Here is a 21,713-nt window from a genome sequence, read left to right as displayed (position 1 = left end):
GGTACTAATCTATTTTGTCAGCTCTTTTACTACAAATCGCTAGAAATTTGAGATAACACACACACACACAGTGTACATGTTATGCACAGCTGAGCCACATAATTTTTTTGTACATTTTATTTCCCATAGAATTAATGGTTATCATTTTTATTGCTTGATTTTTAAATATACTTATTAATATAACCTCAGGTCCCGCACCAGTTGTCTAATTTCTCTCTTAAGATGCTCAGGTGCATGAGACATCCTGTCAGTTTTGCCTTTGTGAATGACAGCTCTCCTGGGCCTTCTGACCAGCTGTAGACAAGTTATCTTCACACCCAGTGCGTGGGTGCCTGGAGGGATCTCCCCACCATCATCCTGGGCATTCTCTCCCCTCTGTTCTGTTTGAATCCCACATTTTCTATTTACTGGTAGAAAATATCTTCTACAAGATTTTGAGAAAAGATGCATGGGATGCAAATTTTTTGAGGTTGTGGATGTAGGAAAATGACATTCTTTTACACTTTCTTGATAGCTTGGCTAGGAATAAAAAATTTGGTTGGAAATAGATTTTGTTTTTTTGTTTTTGTTTTTGTTCTTGAGATGGAGTCTTGCGTGCTCGCTTCGGCAGCACATATACTAAAATTGAGATGGAATCTTGCTCTGTTGCCCAGGCTGGAGTGCAATGGTGCAATCTCGGCTCACTGCAGCCTCAAACTCACAGGCAAGTGATCCTCCCACCTCAGCCTCCTAAGTAGCTAGGACTACAGGTGCACGACACCATGCCAAGCTAATTTTCATATTTTTTATAGAGATGGGGTTTCACCATGATGCCCAGGCTGGTCTTGAACTCCTGGGCTCAAGTGATCTGTTCACCTTGGCCTCCCAAAGTGCTGGGCTGATAGGTGTGAGCTGCTGTACCCGGCCTATGCCAGGCATTTCTTTCTCTCTCTCTTTTTTTTTTTTTTTTTGAGACAGAGTCTTGCTCTGTCACCCAGGCTGGAGTGCAGTAGCAGGATTTCCATTCACTGCAACCTCTGCCTCCTGAGTTCAAATAATTCTCCTGACTCATCTTCCTGAGTAGCTGGGATTACAGGCGTGCGCCACCACTCTCGGCTAATTTTTATATTTTTAGTAGAAATGGGGTTTCACCATGTTGGCCAGGCTGTCAGGGTCTCACTCTGTCACCCATGCTGGAGTGCAGTGGTGTGATCACTTAAGTGAGGTGGCCTCTGTATTTCCTTTGTGATTGGTCCTTGTCTTTTTTGGGTGTCTAGACATGTTATATTGAATGTTATATAGTGAGGGAGAAGTGTTTCCTCTTTTTTAATTTTCTGAAAGTGTATAAGAGTAGAGGAACAAGTTCCTTGAAAGTTGATGGTACTAATCAGTAAAACTATTTGGCTTGAAATTTTCTTTGCAGGAAGATTTTCTACTGATAACTATATTTCCAAGTTTTCAAATCTACAGCATACAATTGTTTATAGTCTTATTTTCTGTTTCTTAAAAAGGTCTCTCTCTGAAGTTAGATTCCGTTTCTATTTCTGATATCACACTTTTGTGCTTTCTTTTTTTCTTCCTATATCATGCCAGATATTTGTCAAATTAATCTTTTCCAAGAACTAACTTTGACATCATGGACCCTCTTGAATGTATTTTCGGTTTTTATGCTCATTAAATTTGATCTGGCCAGGTGTGGTGGCTCATGCCCGTAATCCCAGCACTTTGGGAGGCTAAGGTGGGTGGATTGCTTGAGCTCAGAAGTTCAAGCCCAGCCTGGGCAACATACGAGACCCTGTCTCTACAGAAAAATACAAAAATTAGCCGGGCATGGTGGTGCATACCTATAGTACCAGCTATTTGGGAGGCTAAGGTGAGAGGATCACTTGAACCCAGGAGGTTGGTCAAGGCTACAGTAAGCTGTGATCACACCACTGCACTCCAGCATGGTGACAGAGTGAGACCCTGTCTCAAAAACAAAACAAAACAAAAAACACAGTTTTTTTATCTTAAAAATCAGCCTAGTTGCTGAATGGAGAGTGGCCTGGGGGAGGAGGGAGCAGGAAGCCCACAGGAGGCTGCTGAAGAGGCAGAAGTGAGGGTGAGCGCTGGCCCAGGTCGGGCAGCAGAGGGAGGGAGGGAGCTCTTGCAGAAGTGGCCGGGACTTGGTAGTGGCTACTGTGGAACAGGAAGGAGAGCGAGGGGTCCAGGACAGCTCCCCGTCATCTGGAACCGCTGTGCACCCTTCCACAGGGTCCCAAGACCACTACACACTGGGTGGAGCGGATGAGTTGGTCTGGCAGAGAGGGACTCAGCAGTCTTGGAGATAGAGAACCAGCTGGGACCATACCCTCTGCGGGGCAGGGCTGTTTCTGCTGTGCATGGGGCTACCTGTCTCCTCCAGGCATCACAGTGATTGGCATGTGTTAGACACTCCATAAATATTTGCTGATTAATGAAAGAACAACCAAAAAAATCTGTGTCCTGAACTCACTAATTGAGCGCCTTAGCCTGCCTGGACTCAGCAATACCTGTGTAGCCCTCCAATCGGAGTCTGGGCTTACGCTGCCCCCAACACGCACCACACACAGCCGAGATGTGCTGCAGGCAGCTCACCCTGCCTCGTGACAGCTGATGGTGACATTTCCAGGAATCTTGAGAGTCAATTTTTAAATACAGTCATTATATAAAATTAAATTGCTACTTATGGCACATCTCTCTCCAACTCCTCATTCAGTGACTCTGGTGGGAATATTTATACCATGGAAATCAGCAAAAGCCACAAATCAGAGTTGATTTCATTTCACTGTTTTAGTCTAGGCTCTAGACTTAAGAATGTGATGAAGGCAGTGTTCATAATGCAATTTAAATTTAAAATGCATCATATCTGCAGCCATCACATTGCAAACAGCACAAAAGAATCAAGGAGATCTGATCTTCAAAAACTATTATCCCATTTAGCGAAGAAATGGCTTATGTCATTAATGTATGAGTAAAGTTCTAACATATGTTTGTGATGTTTCATTGAAGACACATTTCGTTGTTTCACTTTTGTCTTGCTCAAAAATGTAAATGAAAATAACCAACATTCATGTTGAAGCTACATTTGTTTACCAATTACAATCATAGGTTGGCTGCAAGACAAACATTTGGCAAAAATCAACAAAAGCATTAGCTATTAAGTCTGGCTATATGGAGCTATAAAAAAGAATATTGTATATTTTGTTATTGTAATTGTGTACTGCACATCCTGTATAGCAATACAATTTATAATGCTCATGTAAGGTATATTTATTCATTCCAAGTTTGTTTGTATGTTTCTGGAGAGCTGGTTGTTAGCCATTTACCAGCACACCACTCCACTTGTTTGTCAATTTATAACCTTCAACTCAAAGCATTGTTCTCCTGAAGAGGGCACCAGAAGGGGATGGAGCCCAAACAACAGAGAGCACTGCACGGGGAATGGGGGAGAGGCTGTTTACCCATCAGCAAGGACTTGGCAGGCGGGATAATTTCAATGTGAATAGGAAGAAGGCTGCGTGCTGATCAAGGTGCCATTTACATTTTATACTCACTATCTTCTATTGGGAGGCTCACGACTGGTTTTGTTTATATCCATAAACATACAACAAAATAATCCTCCAGATCATCTTCGGGAACCTGGACAAAGTCTGAACAAAATGAACCCATCTTCGGAGCATCATCTCCCTAATGGGAAGCTGACTGCAAAGGAGAAAGGAAGTTAAAAGCAAAGGTCGGGGCGGGCGCAGCTGCGCAGATTTCCCTGGAAGGGAGGCTTCTGCCTGAGGTGCTGGCTTCTGCTCCCTGGGGAGCTGGCGCTTGTTCTCTATGGTTCAGCATGCTTCAAGGAGCGATTCTGAAAGAGGGGCTGTGGCCTCATGGCTCTGAGATTTGCTCCTGACTTTTTCAACACACACTGCCTGGATTAGAGGAAAGTCACTTACGATTTTCTATCTGAGATTTCCCCATCTCCTAACTGGGACCAAACCTTTGTAGGGGAGGAAACATTTCTTTTCCTTACCCTGTCACTAGGGTCATGGCCAGGGCCCCCATTAACAAGAGAAACCCATACAAATTTTATTTAATACAGCCATGCACCTCATAAAGATGCTTCAGTCCACAACAGACTGAATATACGATGGTGATCCCATATGATTATAATACTGGATTTTAGTTGTCTCTTTTCTATGTTTAGATACAAAAAGACTTGCCGTTGTGTTTCAGTTGCCTGCAGCGTTCAACACGGTGACATGCTGTGCGGGTTTGCAGTCCGGAAGCAATCAGTGGCCCCACAGAGCCCAGGTGTGCCACCGGTCGTGCCTCTAGGTCTGTGTAAGTGCACTCTGCGAGGTTCCCACAGTGACAAAATGGCCTAGCGACACATTTCTCAGGACACTTCGCATCGTTACGTGATGGAAGTTTTACATGACACAGGAACCTTCAGAAATGAGAACCCAAAGACACGGACACCTGTTTTTTCGTTTGTCTGTTTTGAGATGGAGTCTCACTCTGTTGCCCAGGCTGGAGTGCCCAGGCTGGGGCGATCTCGGCTCACTGCAACCTCTGCCTCCCGGGTTCCAGCGATTCTCCTGCCTCAGCCTCCCAAGTAACTAGGATTACAGCTAATTTTTGTATTTTTAGTAGAGATGGGGTTTCACCATGTTGGCCAGGCGGGTCTCAAACTCCTGACCTCAAGTGATCCACCCACCTCGGCCTCCCAAACTGCTGGGATTACAGGCATGAGCCACTGTGTCCAGCCGACACCTGTGTGTTTTTACACTGCTAAGTCTGATGAAGAAGTGGACAGGTGTGAAGGACAGCTGGACAAAGGAGTGTGATCCCCTGGGAATAAGCTGGGGGACTCCGCAGTGCCCATTCGTGCAGGCTCTTTTCTGTGCCCCTGTCTTCAGAGATGAGACGTTCCTCTCCTCTGGGGGCAGGGAGGGCACCTGTGGAACAAGGGTCATGGACCTGCTGCAGGGACCAGGGGGTGTGGGGAAGGTGAGAGCGACCTTCCTGCTTCTGCTGTTTTCTCAAATGTCAAGGTGCCACATTCTGGGGTGATGTGTCCTGAACCCCGTCACCTTCCCCGAGAAGGGCTTGTGGGGTCTTCCTGCTGTCAGAACAAGCTGTACTGTGGCTTTCGAACCTGCTGTTACATGATGTTGGCTCTGGGTGTCATCTTTATCTTTGCCTTATTTTTGGAGACGACAGGTATCCAGATGGGAAGAACCGAAAGTCATCCGTTCTTGCCATTTGGATGGGAGAAAACCTTGGCTAATGAGATGGATGTTCAGCTGTGTGGCTACAGGTACTGAGGATTTTTTAAAAAGTACCAGGCGCGGGCTGGGTGCTGTGGCTCATGCTTGTAATCCCAGCACTTTGGGAGGCCGAGGCGGGCGGACCATGAGGTCAGGAGTTCGAGATCAGCCTGACCAACATGGTGAAACCCCGTCTCTACTAAAAATACAAAAATTAGCCGGGCGTGGTGACTCATGCCTGTAACTCCAACTACTCCGAAGGCTGAGGCAGGAGAATCGCTTGAACCCGGGAGGCGGAGGTTGCAATGAGCCGAGATAGGGCCATTGCACTCCAGCCTAGTGACAGAGCGAGACTCCGTCTCCATACAAAAGTCCCTCAGAGTGCTCGTGGCCGGGATCGTGCCTAGAGTGGGAAAGCGCAGGGCGGGTGCACGCACAGGACAGGTTCGCGCGCAGGCCGGGGACCCTGCACTCGGCGTCTGCCCTCTGGTCGAGGGCTCGTTCCCTGGGGAGTTTCCTTTCCTGTTCCCTACCCTGAGCGGCTGCCGCTCGTGCTTTTGGTCTGACCCAGGCCGGCCATGGCTTCAGCTTGGAAGAGCTACAGAAAGATCCAGAAGAGGTAAGGTGTTGTTGGAAAAGGCAACTAGGAAAACAGTACGTGATGCCCTTCCAGCTGAAAAATCCAAGACTGAGACAGAAATGAACAGGATGCAGCAGAAATCACGGAGGAAAGCAGAACTCCTTGACAGCGAAAAGCCAGCTGCAGTGTTTGCTTCCATTACAGGGGACCTACAGTGACACTCGGTGACTATGTACGGGGTCAGCCAGGTGAGGAGGCCAAGTTCTCGCTAAGAACGTGTAGATGCGCTCCCCAGAGAGGTCGTGTGATCTCTTGGTATAGGATCTAACTGGGCAGGGTTATCCATGAGTGTGAACAATCCATTGACACCTACTTCTGTGGAAGGCAAGGCGGATACAGTTCTTATCTTCTGTAGAAGGAAAGCAGAAAACACGGGTGGAATCACCTGACTCAGGTTGAAAAAGGGTACAAATAAACAGAAAAGGCCCCCTACCACACTGGAACAGACCATAGGGAGGGGCTGACGAACGTTCTAGAGGAAGTGGATGAGGATGGAGATGAGGCTGTGCAGAGAACCATTCATAAAGCCTGGCTGGAATCAGGAGCGAAACGAGCCCGGGGGACAGGGGATTCTGAGACTTTAAAGTCCTTTTGGGAACTGTGATGTGGAGGTGCTGGTGTTCCCAGTAGGGGAATACTGGTGAGCTGCACATACGCACTTACAGGTAACTTCTTACAGGGGCCTCTTCTTCTTTTTTTTTTTTCTGAGACGGAGTCTCGCTCTGTCACCCAGGCTGGAGTGCAGTGGCCGGATCTCGGCTCACTGCAAGCTCCGCCTCCCGGGTTCATGCCATTCTCCTGCCTCAGCCTCCCGAGTAGCTGCGACTACAGGCACCCACCACCTCGCCCGGCTAATTTTTTGTATTTTTAGTAGAGACGGGGTTTCACCGTGTTAGCCAGGATGGTCTCGTTCTCCTGACCTCTTGGTCTGCCCGTCTCGGCCTCCCAAAGTGCTGGGATTACAGGCTTGAGCCACCGCGCCCGGCCACAGGTGCCTCTTCTAAGCAAAGGCAATGCATTCTCCATTTCCTACTGGAAGATTTATTTAAATAAAATATGCCTATTAAACAAAACAAGCAAACAAAAAGTCCCATAGCACAGATGCTTTCACACCTGGTTGGTTATGTTTTCAACATAGTGTACCAGTCCTTTATCCACATAGATAATTCACTTTTTTTCAAGTATACTCTCAAGAGGTCCACATCATGAAAAACAGGTTAAGAAATGAGATAGGCCAAGTTAGCGGAGCCAGGGACATGGCCACCAGCTCACTGTGGCCCAGTCGGGTGCCTGTGCTGCTGCCACAGTGAGTGTGGAGGACCAGGTCAGGAATGGGACAGAGGGGCTGGGCTTTTGCTGCTTCTGGCTGCCTAGCAGGCGGACTCTAACCAGTGGGTTACATGGAGGCACTAAGTGGGTCTAGGCAGTGTGGTGTTCTCAAGAGGCTGGTTTGGTCTAGTCTGACCCATCCGCTCTTACCGGGAGCTGTTTGTGGAGAAACGTGGCCTGTGTCTCCCACAAAGACTGTTGGGCTCATTCTCTTGCCATCCTCCCACAAGCTCGGCTTGGCTTACATTAGCACCTGCTGGCAAGTGTGTGTGTTAGAAAAAGAGAATGTTTACAAGCTCATCCTGTGGGAGGGAACCCTGGATGCAATAGTGAGACCTGCTGGCGTGAGTGCAGTGCACAGGAACAGATGGGCTGGGGGCGCGAGGCTGACTCCATGTGGCCTAAGATGGGCAGGGATTCCTGAGGGTTCCATGAGCTGGATGCTCTGTGGCTTTTAGAGAAACTTCCCTTCCCAAGCTGCCTGAATCTATAAGATCATCAAAGGAACCACTTAGCGAAGAAGAGACTTTTCTTCCACCAGTGCAAGAAATGGGACCTAGGCTGGAGCTGGTTGTTCCAAAGGGTGGAGGAAGGCAGTCTCTTTCTATTAGAGGAATGTTTTCTCTGAAGTTCTGTAACAAAGGAAACTGATGAGAAACTGGTGAGAAAACACAATCCTGGGACAGAAGAGCCTCCTGCAGTCAGAAGCAGGTGCTTGAGGAAGGCAGGAAGTGGGACTCAAGGGGACCCCATGGACTCAAGCACAGAAAGAAGTTCATTACTCGACGGTGTGTCTCCTTCTCATAGGGGTTGGCGGGGGTGGGGGGGAGCGCATGTGTGTGTCATGCACATACTGTGGTGTCTGGACTGCCTGCCTTTTTACTGGGGAAAGAAAATATAACACTGGTCAAGCCCCAGTTTCAGTGACCCCAGACACTGAAATAAAAGGAAATGCCCCTGCTACTGGATGAAAGTGCAAGATTCTGATCAGTGGTTCCTAGAAGACCCTCAAGGTGACACAGGACACACCGAGTTGATTCATGTGAAAGGATGAACCACAGACCATTCACATGAGCTGGAGGATGAAACAACAGGGGACATGGAGACCCTTGGTTCCCAGGACAGAAGGGGAATGGTGTCAGGGCTGGGCACTTCTCTACTTTTGGAGGAGTGGAAAAAGGAAACACTAGGTTCTACCCATACCCTCAGGGTTGAAGACGATGGGAAATGACTGGCACAACTGGGAGAAGGCAATGTGACTGGTTGCCTCTATCAGTCATCCAAGCTCCCTGCTCTTTCCCAGGACAAGAACTATCCCATAGCTGTGCCCGCAGTGAGGATGCTGCACCATCACTGGGTGCAGGAGAGAGCCTGGGAGCCAGCCAGAGCTAAGTGGCAAATGGGATGCTGGGATTCCCAACAGTGACCTGGAAGAACACATGGGCAGGTCAGAGGACAAAGAGCAAGATGCTTTGCAAGGTGTCTGCACGTTGTCTGAGCGGTGGTTGAAGCTTAAGAAATTCCTATGACTGCCGGGCGTGGTGGCGGGTGCGGTGGCTCACACCTGTAATCCCAGCAGACAGGTGAATCACCTGAAGTTAGGCGTTAGAGATCAGCCTGGCCAACATGGCAAAACCCCATCTCTACTAAAAATACAAAAATTAGCTGGGCATGGTGGTGCACGCCTGTAATCCCTGCTACTCGGGAGGCTAAGGCAGGAGAATCGCTTGAATCTGGGAGGTAGAGGTTGCAGTGAGCTGAGATCATGCCATTGCACTCCAGCCTAGGCGACAAGAGCGAAACTCCATCGCAAAATTAAAAAAAAAAAATTCCTATGACTTACAGTGAGGCACCTTCTTTACTTGAAGGGATTGCTCAGACAGGAACTCTGAAATGGGTTCAAGAAATGCGCTGGCACTTCAAATGAATGGCTTCTTATTCTTCAGTGCATAAAGCAGCTGTTTCTAGGAAGTGTAGGGAAACAAATCCACACAGACTGGCTCCTTTGTGAAACCTGGGTGAGTAATAAAACTGATCAGCTGAAGGTTCACTCTTTACAGAATTCAGTAACAAGGACTCAAATCTCATTATATAAAGCGGATGAGCTCACCTGATGAGGGGCAGGGGTGGCCCATCTATAATACTTATTTTCATGGGAGATGAGTAAGTGTAAGTAGCTCAGAGCTTATTACAGGCAAATCTTTACCACACACCAGAGTGAGAAGCTGCGAATAAACCAGGTCTATTCATTAATGTGACCCAGAAACCTTGGATTCTGTTTCAGGACTGATTTTTGTCTGGTTGAAATCATTTCAACCTCTCACTGCTTCCATTTTCTTCTGAAAGAGTGGCAAAAGGTATCCACTTCATAATGGAGTTGAGATTTTGCTGTGGTTAGTATCTTTCATCCTTGGAAAACTGCAACGCAATCTCCATGAGACAGTTATTTCTGTTCTACAGTGAGTGTTGGGAGCTAGGTTAGAGCAAAATTGATTCCTTATTCTTTGAAAAACACCAAAAAGGTAGTTCTGTAAATGTACACATGTATTATCACAGATATACCTCCCATGCCACCTTCCCACCTCCCATAGTCATAGGGAACTTGAGGGCAGAGGAAGGAGGCTCACTAAGCACTCATGAGGAACAACAACAGTTAACAGTCATATGAGCACTTAAGAGTCGAATTGCTTAAAACCTAGGTTTAAGTTTCCTACAAATTAACAAAGATGTTAATATATTTGGCAACTCTGACCTTTAGATGCTATGTAGATGCACTTTCAATCGAGTCCTCTTTTAAAAAGCCATGAAAAACCAAATGCAAACCAGATCATCAAGACAGCACAATCTCTGGCTTCCCCAAATGGGCAACATGATGACCACGGTCTCAGAGGCTCGAGTAGCTGCTGGCAGTTACCAAGAGACCCAGGAAGCAAATGAGGGTGGGGAGGTCATGCCAATGGAGTGAGGTGATTTCTCCTCACAAGGCTCAAGAATTCTGCACACAATTTTTTTGATCTGCAAAATTTTATTAAGCAATAGCTGGACAACTCTTACAACTTCAAATCATCAAGAAAAAAATAAGGAGATTAATCCATCTCAATAATAAAGACAGAAAATAACTTGGACAAACCACATCGTTTTCAATGCAAACCATTAATGCCTTCTAGAATATCTCCTGCACAATCTAATACACAAAATACATAAGAAGAGAGGCAAATAAGGATGAGCTCATTAAAACGCATTTGGGAATCACAACAGATCTTGCTTGTAGAGTAAAACAAAGCAGGATGCTGAATTTAAAAACAAACAAACCAACACTGGAGGAACTGAGGTGCACAAGCAGTGCACGCCACTGCCGAGGTCTGGACATGAACATGCTGGTGGTCTAGTTTGGTCTGGGACCTATGCACCTGCATCGCGCACTTATGGTTTAAAAAAAAAAAAAAAAAGGAAAAAAGAAAATGCCAGTAGTAATAAACTCAGAAATTATGTCCAAATTTACAGTACCAAAATAATGCATTTATAAACAAATGCAAAAACAATACCCCTTTGGTAAATAATACAGTGCCTTTTTCAGTCAAATGCATAACCCATGCTTTTCTACAACACGAAAAAATTTTTATCTACAATAAACAACAAGATCTTAGAACCCTACCCCTCCCCTTAAAAAGAACTGTAAACAGAAAATATAGGTACAAGTTACACAAAAATTGCACAAAGCCAAATAAAATGGAAACAAAGTAAGCCACAACCTATCAGAGTTTTATCAGCCAGAGGTAAGGAATCACACAAATGCTGAAGAGTTCTGAGTTGTGTGCTGTTACAGAAATCCCAGGAACTCAAACGACATTTTGGACACATTTTTGTCTCCACTAACTTTGCTTACAACCATTGACTTGGCCAAATGATACAGGCCCACAGCGACACCATGGACTCCTTCTCCACAGTTACTGGGCCAAACTTTCTTCTTCAAGAAATCTGTTGAATTTGAAGACTGTGTAACATGGCAGAGCACACTCAGGAATTTGAGGTGACCTAGGTATATATTCCTGTGGTTTTGGGGACAAGTAGTGACTTATTTCAGGGCTGTTCTCATGGACACCCAGCTAAGTAGGGCACACACATGGAGACTCCTCTTACCTAGAATCAGTACTTCTGTGTATTCTATGAGAACACAATTCCAAACGCATTTAGAGGTGTATTTTCTAAAGATATTACTTTAAATGCACTGGTTTATATTCAGTACATAGCTCATTAACACAGGAAAAGAAATATTTCTCTCCACAAAGGCAATGTTGTGAAATATACTTCCCATGAAAAGTGGAATAATGAGGCTGTTTAGTGTTGCACTCTTAGGCTGTGAGAGCTGTAAGGGAGTTTAGAGGGTTGTCCAGGCTGACCCTTTCATCTCACAGATGGACAAATGGAGGCCTAGCCAGCCCCAGGGACTTGCCCAAGATCACCCTCCAACCTTGTGGCAGAGCAGGCTTGACCCTGGGTTTTCCTGACTTTTTGCTACGAGTACAGGATGAACATAACACATTCTTCCATGTCCTTGTGGGACACTTGACAAGGGAGCAATGACTATGGATAAAAAATATTAGCCTGCAAAATTCTTTGATTTATGCTGCCATTAGAGTTTTGAGATTTTCCGGCTTCTTTGGCCCCAGTTTTTCTCGGGATATACATTCAATGGGTATATTGTACACAAATCTGTGCCTTTGGTTTGATGAGGTTAGAGCTAAAACAAATTTAGAATTGGTTATATTTGTTAATATATCAGACTTCCCTCAAAAAGTCATAGATTCTTTATACAGTTAACCTTTTACTGGACTGCTTTTAAATTTAGGGATTCAATGAGGTATCTTGATATTCATAAACTATTAATAAACATAAAATTTTTAGAAATCTCCTGCATAAAGTGTAAATTTTCGTCGTATTTAGTCAACAGAGCCTGACTGAATGAAACCGTACTTGAAAATAAGACCACCACCATTAAGTGAAAAGTCACCACACTAGGAGTGCACAGCCCGCAGCTTACACCTGCCTTGGCGCAGGAGGGCAGCCTCTCTTTTCAGGCCTCTGGGAGAGGGGAGTTGAGCAGTGGCTGCTGGGGTCACTCCAGTACAAACTCACGTGCGCCAAACATCCGAGACAGAAGCCTGTGCCTCCGTCGGGGAAAAAATGCCTTTTGGGGAGTAAGCTAGGAATTTAGAAGCTTAGTTAATTATTTGCTAAAAAAATCAATTTTTTTCTTCTCACATATATTTGTAACTTTCATTTCAAGGATTTTCCCCTATATTTGCTCTTATTAAACAGGTTCCAAACAGGCTTTTTCAGGGTCTTTATATCTCAAAAGCAATTAGAACACAGAAAGTGAAGCTTATTACCTAGTAATTCTTTCCTTGGCTACTCTCATTCTAAAAGGCCTCCCCTTTTTATTTCAGATCACCTTTTATTTTCAGATAAAAATAAAATTTTCAAAAGAAGAGTGAATAGTATTTGAGTGTTATCTCAAAAAAAGTCTCCTTTGTATATAATCAATAACACAAAATTTAAAAAAAGATTTTTAAATGATTAATATGAATTTTTTCCCAATTAGAAAAGTTACAAATTGCCCAGCAAAAAACCTTCTATTGGCCAGGCGTGGTGGCTCACACCTGTAATCCCAGCACTTTGGGAGGCCGAGACGGGCAGATCACCTGAGGTCAGGAGTTCAAGACCAGCCTGGCCAACATGGTGAAACCCCATCTCTATTAAAAATACAAAAAAATTAACCAAGGGTGGTGGTGGGTGCCTGTAATCCCAGCTGCTCGGGAGGCTGAGGCAAAATAATCACTTGAACCCTGGAGTCAAGAGGCTGTAGTGAGCCGAGATTGTGCCACTATATTCCAGTTGGGTGACAAGAGTGGGACTCCGTGTAAAAAAAAAAAAAAAAAAAAAAAAAAAAAAAAACCTTCTGTTATATCCTATTTCTTGCAGCAAAATATACTGCGACCAAGTAAATCATTACAAAGATACTGTTTTTCTAAATAAATAAAATGGGCATAACTCACCAAAACATAACAACAAAATAATTCCTAAAAACACTATGAAAAGCAAGATAAATAATGATCTCTTAGACAATAAAACAGGGGAATTGCATTTAAATTATCTGACAGGCTATAACCATTATTGCACAACTAGTAAGCACTGAAACACCATATCAAGCTACAGAAACTCATATAAAAGAATTAATTCTGATAACATTGCTAAATTCTTTCTGGAAGAATGCACCCACTAAAAATATCAGGCCCAATACTTTAAATATAAATGAGAAACCCTGGTATTAGATGGGAGATGTCCTTTGCCATATCAGAAAACCTCGTCAGTATTTCTTTGGGGTTTGGAGAGAATCAGGAGTGATGTCATGTCATCTTGTTCTGGGAAAAAAATGGGTCGGTTTCTTTTGTAATTTTTAACTAAAACAGGGGATTAAAAAAACTTTTACATTTGAAAATACTTTTCTGTAGCATCTTCTACTTGTCTGTTTCCAAATAAAATCCAGATCTGGAACTCAACACCAGCAGATAGTTCCTGTGCAGGCTCCTGCACAGCAGGCCCAGGAGAGGGGCCTGATCCTAAACAACATCACAGGTAAGAATAACTGAAAAAACAAAAACAAAAACAAACAACAACAAAAAACACTGGGTTTTGTCCTCAGGGCTTGAACACTGCCCACAGGTTCTCATGAGGAGGAGGAAGTGGGAAGAGATATTCTAGGTAGTTTTTTTTTAATACAATTAACAAAGTGTGATCAGCCAACTACCTAGGTATAATTTTAACAACGTTTTCTCAGTGGTTTAGCTCCTTAGTAAACAGTCTGTACAGTTAATAAACAACTTTTTTTCTTAAAGAAGATCATGAAAATTTTGTCAAAGATTTGACCATACTCATGTATTTTAATACCCTGGTGAACACTTAACATTTTTTTGGTAACATTTATAATTTGATAGAAAGCATTTGTAGTCAACTGAATTTTAATGTAGCCAAGAGGAGAAAAGGAGTGGTTTTAAATCAAGCCTCATCCACACTTTTAGAATGGGAAGGCGTAGAACAGGATGTCTCACGGGAAAGATCACGTTTACAGTAATGTGTTCCAGATTAAAAAGTAAAAGGGGCAGAGAGAGTAGAGGCTGTTTCTCAGCATGTGGGGATCTAGTGACTGCTGCCACATTATTTGAGAAAACTGTTACCACTACCACAGGCCAGGATCTTTCCATTTTTGTCTCTCACCTTCTCCCAGAACCAGTCATACTGAATGATCATCACTGATCCTACAGAACTTTGACATACGATGAAACTAGTGGAGGCTTTCAATGTAAACATCCTCAGCACAGGAGTGTAGCCCTCATACTGCTGCTACAAGTCATACGCTGAGTCACACCGCTGTCTGCAGAGTGATGTGAACCCGTGTATACGTGCAGTTTCTTCTTCACCCTTCGTCCCTTCCCCAACATCCTCAATGAGCAAATCACATTTCTACCTGGTGAGAACACCCCTGTAAAGATCCTACTTCGTTGGTCCAACACAGTGTCTGCCCAAATGGCCGATGTTAATTAAGTCACCTTTTGGGGAGTAACATAATTAGTGTAAATCAAATGCTGTCCCCACCCCGTTCCCCAAGAACCTGTATCTTCAGAATTTGGGGCTGTGTTTTGTAAAAGCTTTTTGCTTTTACACTAGTGGTGATGTTGGAGGAAAATGCACGAGAATGCATCCTCCCTATCTGAAAGAATAGCAGGCTCTAAGGCAGTCATTCTGAAGGGCCCAGTAGAGCATTACCACAGCCAAGCTATGTTTCTGGAAAGAACAGCAGGTCCCTAGCACTCTTTGCTTCCAGATGCCACTGAAATGAAAGAAGAAAAGAAGAACAGACAATAAAAGGTAATAAAGCCCAACCAAATAAATGATGACTACAGGTCAGTGCCCTCTCCTGGGCCTGCTGGGCTTTTCCAGTTTCACTGTTGGCTTCTGGTCCTCCCAGGTATCCGGCCCCTTGAGGGCTCCTCTGGCATCTCCGAAGACCTCTTCCAAAGGCTCTCTGCATCTCTCTCCTCTCCACACCAGTCTCTTCATTTGAGGCGCTGAGTCACGTTGGCCAGGGCAACCGCAAAGGCCTGCACGGCTGAGAACGGGTACTGGAAGTCTAGAATATACGCATTGCCATCAATCCGTCCAAATTGCATAACCTGGAGGAGGGCAGGGGAAGCAAAGACATTACAGAACAAGGCAAAAAGGCCAGGAGTGACAGCTCATGCCTGTAATCCCAGCACTTCGGGAGGCTGAGGCGAGCAGATCACGAGGTCAGGAGACTGAGACTATCCTGGCTAACACGGTGAAACCCCGTCTCTATTAAAAATACAAAAAAATTAGCTGGGCGTGGTGGCCGGCGCCTGTACTCCCAGCTACTCGGGAGGTTGAGGCAGGAGAATGGCATAAACCCGGGAGGTGAAGCTTGCAGTGAGCTGAGATCGCACCACTGCACTCCAGCCTGGGCGACAGAGGAGACTCTGTCTCAAAAACAAACAAACAAAAACCAAACCAAACCAAAACAAAAACACAAGGCGAGCAAGGCGACAGCCGGGTCTGCATGGTTCCTGATGGAAGCAGATAGCACTGTCTATGAGATGCTTTTTGCTAACAAAAGTGACTCTGAATCTGGTGAAGCTTCTATATCTAACTCCAAGTTTGTAGGAAACAAGGGGACTGAGGAACATGTTAACACAATGGAGACAATAAGCAAGGTTTGGAATGTGGGGACAATGGCCTCCAGCTCCATCCATGAAAAGTTACCTGGGGGCACAACGTCCAATGTTTGGGTGATGGGCATACTAGAAGCCCACCCCCCATTACGCATGTAATGCCCATGTAACAAGCACATGTACCCCTGAATCTAAAAGAAAAAAGAAAAAAAAAAAGAATGGGGGGAATGCTAGAGGCCAAATGAAGTGGTTTCTTCATGTAGGAAGTAGAAAGGACAAAGAAAAGCAGAAAGAAGCACCAACAGGCCAGATGCTCCAGAAGAGAAGCAGCACTGCCACTGTCCAACGCCGCTACCTCAGGGAGGGACTTGGTGGCCACCTCCTCACCAGTTCCTGTGCCCACATCCCATCAGACAGTGGCACCACGCCCTAGCACATGGGCTGCACTCATCGCCTCTGGTCCTCAACCTGTGTGCTCCACAGCGGCAGGATCTCTGTCTGTCTTCCTCACTGCCCTGATTCTAGTACTATAGCAGGGGTTAACAAACTTTCTGTGAGGGGCTGATAATAAATATTTTAGGCTTTGTGGGTTATATGGTTTTTACCACAACTCCTCAACTCTGCTGTTGTCCGGCCAAAAACAGCCAGGGACGACACTCAGGTGAATGAGTGTGGCTGTGCTCCAATAAAACTTTGTTCCAAAAAGAGGCGGCTGGCCAGAATGGCCCAAAGGCCAGTTTGCCAACCCTTGGGCTTAGAGGATTGCCAGGCACACAGCAGGTTCTCAATAACATTTATTGAATGAATTAACAAAAACGTGAATTTAAGTAGAGAGAGGAAGGGACTTTGCAGGATGGTGAAGGGGGATGTTGGCAGCAGGACAGAGCAACCCTTCCAGGCTGGAGCAGGGAAGAACTAGGACCCACTGGGTTCAGCTGCACCACGAGGTTACATCTGGTTCAAGAACTGGGTATTGACTTCCATATACAGAGAAATAGGCAAACGAGCAAACAGATAGAAAACAGGAAGTTGACATGTCTAGGGAAAGAAAAGTATACAAAAAAGGAAATGTAACTAAGCTCTAACACATGGCTCAGCTGTGGGTCCTATTGACTAGCATAACAAGGTAACCAGTGACCACTGATTTAATGGGGAAGGAAAAGCTGTGTGCATACGTGTGTGTGTGTGTGTGTGTGCGCATAGGGTGAGCAAAACTAACCCTCACGTTCCTTAGGAAGTCACCATCTGATGCCAAAACCAGAAAAGTCAATGAATAGAAGTAGAAACATATTCTTTACAAATATGAGTACAGGCCAGGTGTGTTGGCTCACGCCTGTAATCCCAACATTTTGAGAGGCTGAGGCAGAAGGATTGCTTGGAGCCCAGGAGTTTGAGACCAGCCTGGACTGAACATAGTGAGACTCCCATTTCTTAAAAAAAAAAAAAAAAAAAAATTAGGGTCGGGCATGGTGGTTCACGCTTGTAATCCTAGCACTTTGGGAGGCCAAGGCGGGCACATCACAAAGTCAGGAGATTGAGACCATCCTGGCTAACACAGTGAAACCCTGTTTCTACTAAAAACACAAAAAATGCCGGGCGCGGTGGCTCAAGCCTGTAATCCCAGCACTTTGGGAGGCCGAGACGGGCGGATCACGAGGTCAGGAGATCGAGACCATCCTGGCTAACACGGTGAAACCCCATCTCTACTAAAAATACAAAAACTAGCCGGGCGAGGTGGCGGGCGCCTGTAGTCCCAGCTACTCGGGAGGCTGAGGCAGGAGAATGGCGTAAACCCGGGAGGCGGAGCTTGCAGTGAGCTGAGATCTGGCCACTGCACTCCAGTCTGGGCGACAGAGCGAGACTCCGCCTCAAAAAAAAAAAAAAAAAAAAAAAAAAAAACACAAAAAATTAGCCGGGTGTGGTGGCTCGTGCCTGTAGTCCCAGCTACTCAGAAGGCTGAGGCGGGAGAATGGTGTGAACCCAGGAGGCGGAGCTTGCAGGGAGCCGAGATCCCGCCACTGCACTCCAGCCTGGGCAACAGAGCCAGACTCCGTCTCAAAAAGAAAAAAAATTACAAGATGGCAGTGGGCAGACTAAAAATCATAACCCCGTGAGCTCCACCTAAGAGGTATTCGTTGTTTTCCACATTTCCCATTTGGCCTTTTGAAAAATGCTCCTTGAAGGCCGAGGCACTGATGCCCTCGCCTCCTGGGCCCACAGCGCCACCCAGTCTGAGGTCTTACCTGCCGCCCCTCTAACTCAATCTGGAAGTTCTTGGCAGACTCCTGGGTCACCCGCCCCCCGAAGTCCAGCTGGTAGACCTGGGTGGCCTCGTTCCACAGCGGCTGCTTGTTGGCCATCACGTACACAAAGCCTTGGCTGCCCAGCCGCCCGTCCTCCTTCTCACTGGCCCGCCGGCACTTGGCCTCCTCCAGCTCGCCAGCAGCCCGTGGGGCGCGCTTGCTCTTCCAGCCCTTTCTGCTGCCCTGGCTCTGGTTCATGAGCTCATCCCCGCTGATGAACAGCTCAGGCTCACTCTCGGAGCTGTCCTGGAACTCGTTTGTCTTATTCAACTTCTTTGACTTCAGTTGGTCTTTCTGACTCTTCACTTTCTTCTTCTCTCTCCCCAGGTGTGGGCTGGAGATAAGGGAATTAAAGTCACTCAAAGTCCTAGCCTCCTTCTTCACTTTGCCCTCAGTGATGGCCTGAACGCTGCCTTCTTCTGCTCGGCTGTCCAGGCGCTTCCGGTTCTTCTTTCCAAATTTTTCTGTCCGCTGGGGGACTGGGCTTTCGGTCAGGGAGAGGACTTCCTGGAAGCTGTCGGCAGTCTCTACCATCACCTCTGTGCCCATGTGGCTTTGGAGTTCGGCAGGTGGTGGGGACACAAGGGGCTTCTCCACCACCAAGTGCGGCTTTGGGGGGAGAGTGCCCTGGGGGTTCTGCACGGGCGGGCAGGCGCTGTAGGAACTCCATGGGTGCAAGGCGACAGGTGGCAGCTGTAAACTAGAGCACGTGCTGCTTCCTGGGTACATGGGGGGCAGGGTGCAATAGGAGAGGCTAGGCGGGTACACTGGCTGAAGGACCACAGCAGGCTCCTGTTGTGCAAACTGTGTTGGGGACAGGGCATCTTTGGGAGAGCAGGGAGCCTGCACTCCAGGCAAAGGGGGGTTGTTATAGCTTCCAGGATATGGCACTCCCATCCCATAGCCTGTTTGGAAAGTGGCAGTGGGGCTGGCAGGAGACTTGGGGGAGATGAAGGGTAGTCGGGACACGTCCAGGTGCTGGCCCTGACTCAGCATCAGAGGGGACAGTTTTAAAGGGTTGGGCCCTGAAGTCTGTGCTGTCCTTTCTTGAGGAACCCAAACGTCCTCACCCAGCATGGGGTCCCACTGGTAAGGGGGTGGCCGTTTCAGGGTGACAGCAGCTTCAGGCAGGGAAGGGTGCCTCAGGGGTTTCTCAAGCTGACAGTGCTGGGACAGGGCCTCGTCCTCTGTGAAGGCGGAGTTAACATAGTCGGTGCGGTCACGGGCGCTGTCGGGTGGGCTCAGGAGGCTGTAGGAGGACTGGGAGGCCAATGGGGAGGTGCTGGCGGTATGGGCCAGGGAGGCTCCAGGCTGTGAGCTGGGCCCTGTGCCACTGCACTGACTGCAGGTGTACAGGGCAGGTGGGTGCCGCGCTGGGAGCTGTGTCACCACCCCGCCGGGCCCGCCCTTGGGCTTGGCCAGGGGCTGCAGGGGGGCCCGCGGGCTGTCGGCCAGCTGGGCCATCTTGAGCGCAGCCTCACGGTTGTTCCTCCGCAGGGTAGCGTGGATGAGGCTATTGTCGGACCTCTGAGCAGCCCCCCGCCCCTGGGCCAGTTGGCTGGCAATTTCGGGATACGGGGGTGGGTCCCCGGTAGGGATGGAGTAGCGAGGGACGGTCAGGCGGTTCAGGGTGGCACTGCTGCAGGGCTGGGGGACTTTCTTCTCAGTGGCTGTGAGCCTCAAGGTGGCGGAGCTACCCGGGCCCGGGAGGGTGTACGTGTTCTGGGAGCACAGCATCCGGGTGCGGGGCCGGCACACCTCCTCCACGTTGCCACTGCTGTCAAAGGTGGTGATCCTCTCATAGCCCAGGGGGGTCTGGTAGTGCACTGACGTGGGGTAGAGGGAGAAATCGCCCTTCTTCAGGCACACATCCACTGGGGGCTGTGGGGGCGGCAGAGGGGGCGGGGGTGCTGCTGTGGTGGGGGCGGCGGGGATGGTTCCTGGGTACGGGGGTGGAGGGTTCATCTTTGTCACCTGGACCTCCTGGGGGGCACTGAAGACCACTGCGTCCCCCTCAGCTGCCAGCTGCGGTGTTGGCCGCAGGGCCTTGGCTGACTTTTGCAGGTGTTCGTGGTCTCGGTCTCCATGGCCCACTGTGGACAGCTGCATGGGCCCCTGCGGCGGGGGAGGCAGGGACAGTGGAGGGGGGTTCTGAATGATGCGGCCCATTTCCACGCTTCCGAAAATCACCTGTCCAGGATTGGAGTACCGGTTGGAGACTGGGTACTGGGTGGCACTGTCACCTGCATGTTCTGCTGCTCCCACAGCTGTCGTCTGGTTGGTCAGGACATCTAGCTGCACATTCTGATTGGCCAGTAGGGACTGCACCAGCCCTATGCTCTGCGTGGGGGACATAGCCTGAGCCGAGCTGTGGATTGGTGCAATAGGGATGTTCACGGTACAAGGTGGGCTGTTCTCAGGGACACCAGATGCTCCCGTCACTGGAAGAAAATTAGAAAAAGGAACTGCTTACAAAAACACTGCCATTAAACCGGATCAGGATAAGTAATACATCTGGACTCATCCAGTCTCCTTCTGTAAACAAAATGCAATTGCCAGAGACAGAGACATGTCTGCTTGGGGAAAGCTGGCCTGCTCACACAAGTGAGATGGGTTCTTGAGGGCAGCCTGCTGCTTGTCTGTTAGCTAAGGGTACTGTTATAACTTTTCAACTAGCTCACTTTTGAACCTTCTAAACTTGGCACCAGTGCCTCAATGGCACCATCACAGATAATTAAATGTCTGAAGAAGCTTTTTACTGGTGATATTCATAAAATGCCCACCCTTTAATGCAAGAAGAGGGCAATGGTACAGGAAAAACCTCCACTGAGGACTCGCAGTGCCTAAGCCTCTGAATTAGGTCTATTCATGATTATGGGATGGATAGTGTGGCAAGTGTCACACAAGAGATGTGTATAAGAAATGTATGCATATTAGATTTCTGTAAATAGAACCATGTAAAATGTAGTAGAAAAAACAATGAAAAGCATCTTCTAGTGAATCTGAGTATCACATGAAGGATCGTTTCCTAATTTTTTTTTTTTTTTTTTTTTTTTTTTAGACAGAGTCTTGCTCTGTCGCCCAGGCATGCAGTGGCATGATTTCGGCTCACTGCAACCTCCACCTCCTGGGTTCAAGTGATTCTCCTGCCTCAGCCTCCCCAGAAGCTGGGACTACAGATGCACACCACCACGCCCAGCTAATTTTTGTATTTTTAGTAGAGATGGGGTTTTGCCTTGTTGGCCAGGCTGGTCCCCAACTCCTGACCTGTGGTGATCCACCCACCTCGCCTCCCAAAGGGCTGGGACTACAGGTGTGAGCCATCATGCCTGACCTTTATCTGCTTTTTAGCATTTCAAATAGTATGTAAGGTAGAACCACGCTGAATTAAACCCTATAAATATATCCTATTTGTACACAGTGAGAGTTTAACAGA

The 21,713-nt window shown here is 47.2% G+C and overlaps 1 protein-coding gene across 5 annotated transcripts in view; it reads right to left on the bottom strand.

The window, feature by feature from the left end:
* Positions 1 to 10,235: 10,235 nt before the first annotated feature.
* The window catches only part of TULP4 (TUB like protein 4), a 287,789-nt gene continuing 276,311 nt past the window's right edge, over positions 10,236 to 21,713 (bottom strand). For 3 of the 5 annotated variants that reach the window (XM_030928940.1, XM_030928939.1, XM_030928941.1), the window contains exons 13-14: positions 18,218 to 20,718; positions 14,804 to 15,461 (exon numbers count right to left, since the gene is read on the bottom strand). In XM_030928940.1, coding sequence (XP_030784800.1) covers positions 15,345 to 15,461; positions 18,218 to 20,718 — 2,618 coding nt within the window. In that variant the 3' untranslated portion in view covers positions 14,804 to 15,344. Of the gene's footprint in view, positions 15,462 to 18,217; positions 20,719 to 21,713 lie in introns of all 5 variants that reach the window. The other 2 variants (XM_030928937.1, XM_030928938.1) reach the window with 1 other exon arrangement.

The sequence above is a fragment of the Rhinopithecus roxellana genome, chromosome 4 (genome assembly GCF_007565055.1).
Source record: "Rhinopithecus roxellana isolate Shanxi Qingling chromosome 4, ASM756505v1, whole genome shotgun sequence".
NCBI lineage: Eukaryota > Metazoa > Chordata > Mammalia > Primates > Cercopithecidae > Rhinopithecus > Rhinopithecus roxellana.
The sequence above is the reverse complement of the archived record's forward strand: the minus strand, read 5'-3'. Positions and strand labels throughout refer to the sequence as shown.